Genomic DNA, 4,536 nt, shown 5'->3' with positions numbered 1-4,536 from the left:
TAACGCCTCCATGTTCTGACTAATCAACTGCTGGCACATCTCATGACCCACTGCCAAGGTCTGACTGACTGACAGTGGACACCTAATTCTAGCTACACCACCACCTTACTTGCTGCACCCATAAGATATTGAAAGCACAAAGTCCAGGATCTGATGAAATATTCATTCACTAACTAGCTACAACCAGCTTGAACCTTAGCAAGGCTTGAACAATTTCCTTTGGAAACCCTACTGGTTCGCAACTGCATATTACCGCTATGCTGCAGTGACTGCAATAACAATAATAATAATAATGATAATAATAATAATGATAATGATAATATCCTGGTTAAAGTATACAAAAGGATTGCATTGGCAAGAGAGAAATGGTAATTGAAAGGTGGTCGAGAGGCAGAGCCCCAACTCAGGAAATGTGGCAATTGGTTGGGGTTCTGGGGGTAAAGTCTCCAGATTATCAAAGCTTAGGCTTCATATGGTGAACTTTGTAGTACTTTGTGAATTTAGGATGGGGTTCATTTGTTCCGGACTTAGTCTCTCATAATTGTGGTTCTTCTATAAACTTCTACCAAATCTTTTCCCAACAGTAATCTTTAAGTTTACCCTCCATTATCACACTTAAACCTTAAGTTTACCCTCCATTATCACACTTAAACCTTTAGTCTTTCAATTCATAATTATTCTGAATAGTCCAACACAATGTTTTGCTATGGCCTGTGGCCTCTGTATTCCAGGAGAGGCCAGCAAATTGGCAATCTTTTAGTTTCACAAAGCCATCCATGTACCAGTTATTCTTTTTTATCCACACTGTAAATGCATTTATCTCTTGTTATTTTCCATCACAAGTAATATAAATGAAAGTATTGGTATTGTTTACGAAGTTGCCGCATCCCTCCGAGACAAAGTCCTTACCCTACCCAAATGCCACAGACACTTTCTGAACAACATTTGTCACAACTTTTTTTTTTTTTTTTTTTCCGTTACTTTTTGCCTATGCAGATTATTTTAAGTATACATGAATGTAGCTTTTCTCTTTGATTATCATATTGCCTTTACATATTCCTGTAAATGTAAACCAAAGTATTATGTGTAGTAAAACTCTTGTTATCAACTTGCAAAGATAATACCATAGATGAAAAGAGTTTTATTTTTGGTCTATCTGTCCATTACAGGCAAATTTTACCTTGTCCTGCACGGCTGTAGGAAACTGAAACTATACCAGCAAATCTTCACCACACATTTATCAGGTTAAATCTTTATGTTTTTCTTCATATCTTTAATAGTTATTGAACTCAATAACATATCAACTGGTGACAAAGATGAATAATAAATTAAGAAAAAAGAAAAAAAAAAAAAAAAATCTTCCTCTTCCAGTAAAATGTCAACCACAGCTGCTGTAACAAAAGCAATCACTTTGGCCTTTAACATACACCTTCCATATTCTGTCAAAGTTTAATAAACCACAATACATATATTCCTCCATTACAGAGTTTAGACTGGTTTCTTACTTGACTGGATGGTACTTGTTACCAAGAGCAATACACCCTCCAGAGACAAAGTCCTAAAACCAGGGTATCATAAGAACTCAAATATCCAAACCTTACCTTTCCTACCTTCTTTTATTCCCTAGACAGGGGAGCTACTCCCCCTTTCTAAGCACTTTGACTTACAGAAATTCTGGTTGTGTGAGGGTGTTGTGGACTTAGTCTTTGAGTGACTACATGAAACTGATATGTTTATCATTTTGTGGTAAAGATGTTGTTTATGCTGTGTTGATTATGGCTATTTCTTATGCTCTAAAAGATGACAGTGTCTATTTCCCTCTATGAGCATCACCCTCAGTAACTTTAACCGACTGCATATTGCCAAAGGGTTCTACATGCCTCATACTGCCAGAATATATGGGGTTGATTTCATAGCCTTTGCCTGAGCACCAAAGTGGTACAAGCAACAGCAATCACATGTCACTTTTACTAAATCTACGATGCTTACTCCAATCTATTTATTCTTCATTCCTTGTACCTCATTTACAAGTTTAGCTGACCTCCTGCACAACCATACTGAGTAACAAAGTAAATCCCTCATTCTTTCTTTCTTCCTCTCCCTCATCATCCCCTCATTAACTAGGCCCTTTCCCTCGTCATATCTCTTTACGAAGTTCACCGACGTCTATAAAAAAATTAAAACCCATCTCCCTTTGCTTTGTCTTCTGCTTCCCTTCCTCATTCTCCTTCAATTCCCACTCCCAACTCTTCAAGTTCGTCGACCCCTGTAAAGCAGACCCACCCAAGCAGTAGAAAAAAGAATATCCCATTCTCAATCCCTCTTCCTCCATTCCCTTTTCCATTTCCGCCTATTCCCCTCACTCACAATGAACTGACCTCTGGGAAATAAATAAAAATCAAAGGCAACACAGCACGAAAGGGGAAAGGGAAAGAGACAAAAGCCTCTCCTGCCCTCGTCTCTTCCTTCCATTCTTCCCTCCCTCATCTCCCTCATTTTCCTCACTCGATCCCCCTCATTCCTCACCTTTCCCGAAGCCGTTCCTCCTGCCACCCCAATGAGGAAGGGGGTCTTGGGCCCAAAGCCGTTGGTCATCCCGTTCTGCTGGAGTCTGCAGCTCAAGTCCTCTGCCTTGTGCGTGGACATGACTGAGGTGAGTGAGTGAATGTGCGAGTGAGAGTGAGAGTGAGAGTGAGCTTCAGTGTGACCAAGACCTCCCGACCTTGCGCCCTCTCTCACTCGCCGGTTTTCTCCTCCTTTCTCCTCTATTCTCTTAGGTAGGGGAGGTTTAGGAGGGAGGGACCTGCTGAATAGCCTTGTATGAGGGGTGATAAGGTGCTTTATGAGGGTCGTGGTTCGAGGGAACATGATGGCATTATAAACCACGTGGTTTTTGTGGAGTGAAGATGCAACGCCTTTTGTTGGGATCGATATGGTGCGTCGGTTTGAAGTGGGATGGCTTATTTCTTTGTCATTTTCTAGCCCTTTTATCAACTCTATTTCACTTTTAAGGCCTCAACAATCTCTGTGTAGAATTGGTTGATATCTAAATCTAGTTATTTTGATTATTTAATTCTTTTAGAACCTAAAACTAACAAAAAGTTTCGCAAACGCTTTTGTGTTTTGAGTCGATCGAGCTTGGCAAGCCTTGCAGGATCACTTTTAGAATGTCAATTTCATAGGAAAAGCGTTGACTAATTAGAAAACATAGAATATTCATGGAAAACTCAGTATTTTGATGAATGAATGATAATAATTCAAACTGATGACACTGCGACGAAAACGTACAAACATATATATAATATTCAGCATATGCATCAACATAACGTGTGTGTGTGTGTGTGTGTGTGTGTGTGTGTGTGTGTGTGTGTGTGTGTGTGTGTGTGTGTGTGTGTGTGTGTGTGTGTGTGTGTGTGTGTGTGTGTGTGTGCATGCGTGCATTGCATAGTGTGTGTATGTGTGCATGCGTGAACTGCATAGTTCACGCATTTACCTAGTTATTCTACCTAAACACAACCTAAACAAAGCAGTTCACAATCTGCATACTTTCTGAGGGCCATGGACCAATGAAAAGAAAAAGAAAAAAATGACGTCGAATTGAACTGGACTCTTTATCTCACCTACAGTACCTACCTATAATTATCTCTCACATATAAATAAAATTAAATATTTCCATAACTGTTCATAATTAGTAATAACTGAATCTGACAGTCACTGAACGTGGACATAGAAATTATTATTTACTGGTCGGGGACCACAATCATTCAAGCAAATTCACCAGACTATTTCATTTCTTTTTATAAAGTGGCACATTTTATTAGCAGTCTCCTCCGTGGCCAAATTAACCTTTGCTTCTCGGTAATAATTTATCATTGCCATTTACAATAACTTATCAACGTCGTTGTTGCCATTCATATAATCAACATTACTTATTTTTATAATTATTGTTATCATTCTGCTATTTTCCTTTTTTTATATCATTGATTTTGTTATTTTATTATTGATATCAGCATTATTACTATGATTATTAACTTATAATTACCACTATGATTATTAACATAGCATTATCACTATGATTATTAACATATCATTATCGCAATGACTGTTAACATATCATCATCATGAATATTAATACTACAGTCATCATTGTCATTATTTACGGGATACCTCTGGGCCAAGAATTAGTCAGTTGTGGTGGTACGTGTCCAGGTAAATGAGTATTCTTTTATGACCTTTTGAGGACACCAGCCTGCATTCAAGCCGCACGAAGAGGATTTTCTTAAGGATAATCCAAATTTCTCAACATATCAACGGGATTTTTGTAGGTAGGTAAAGCAGATTTCATAAATCATGAGACGAAGTCTGAGCGTAGGTAATGGCGGAGTTCCACGCTGAAATACCTCTGCGCTGCCATTGCCTCTATTGCAAGTGCTGTTTAGTCAAATTGTTTTTATGTCATCACTTGCTCTTATTCTCTTGCCATGTATACATATTTTTTTCTTTCTTTTTTCAGTCAAACTGGTAGTTTCTTTGTTA

The 4,536-nt window shown here is 38.4% G+C and overlaps 1 protein-coding gene across 1 annotated transcript in view; it reads right to left on the bottom strand.

Moving 5' to 3' along the window:
* Window positions 1-2,980, bottom strand: part of LOC119599338 — an 18,307-nt gene extending 15,327 nt beyond the window's left edge. The window contains exon 1 of the mRNA XM_037949095.1: window positions 2,527-2,980. Within this exon, the coding sequence (XP_037805023.1) occupies window positions 2,527-2,868 (342 nt within the window). The 5' untranslated portion in view covers window positions 2,869-2,980. The remainder of the gene's footprint in view (window positions 1-2,526) is intronic.
* Between the last annotated feature and the right edge of the window lie 1,556 nt (window positions 2,981-4,536).

Source organism: Penaeus monodon, chromosome 42 (genome assembly GCF_015228065.2).
Source record: "Penaeus monodon isolate SGIC_2016 chromosome 42, NSTDA_Pmon_1, whole genome shotgun sequence".
In the NCBI taxonomy this organism is placed as follows: domain Eukaryota; kingdom Metazoa; phylum Arthropoda; class Malacostraca; order Decapoda; family Penaeidae; genus Penaeus; species Penaeus monodon.
Note: the sequence above shows the minus strand (reverse complement) of the source record. Positions and strands in the feature narration are given on the sequence as shown.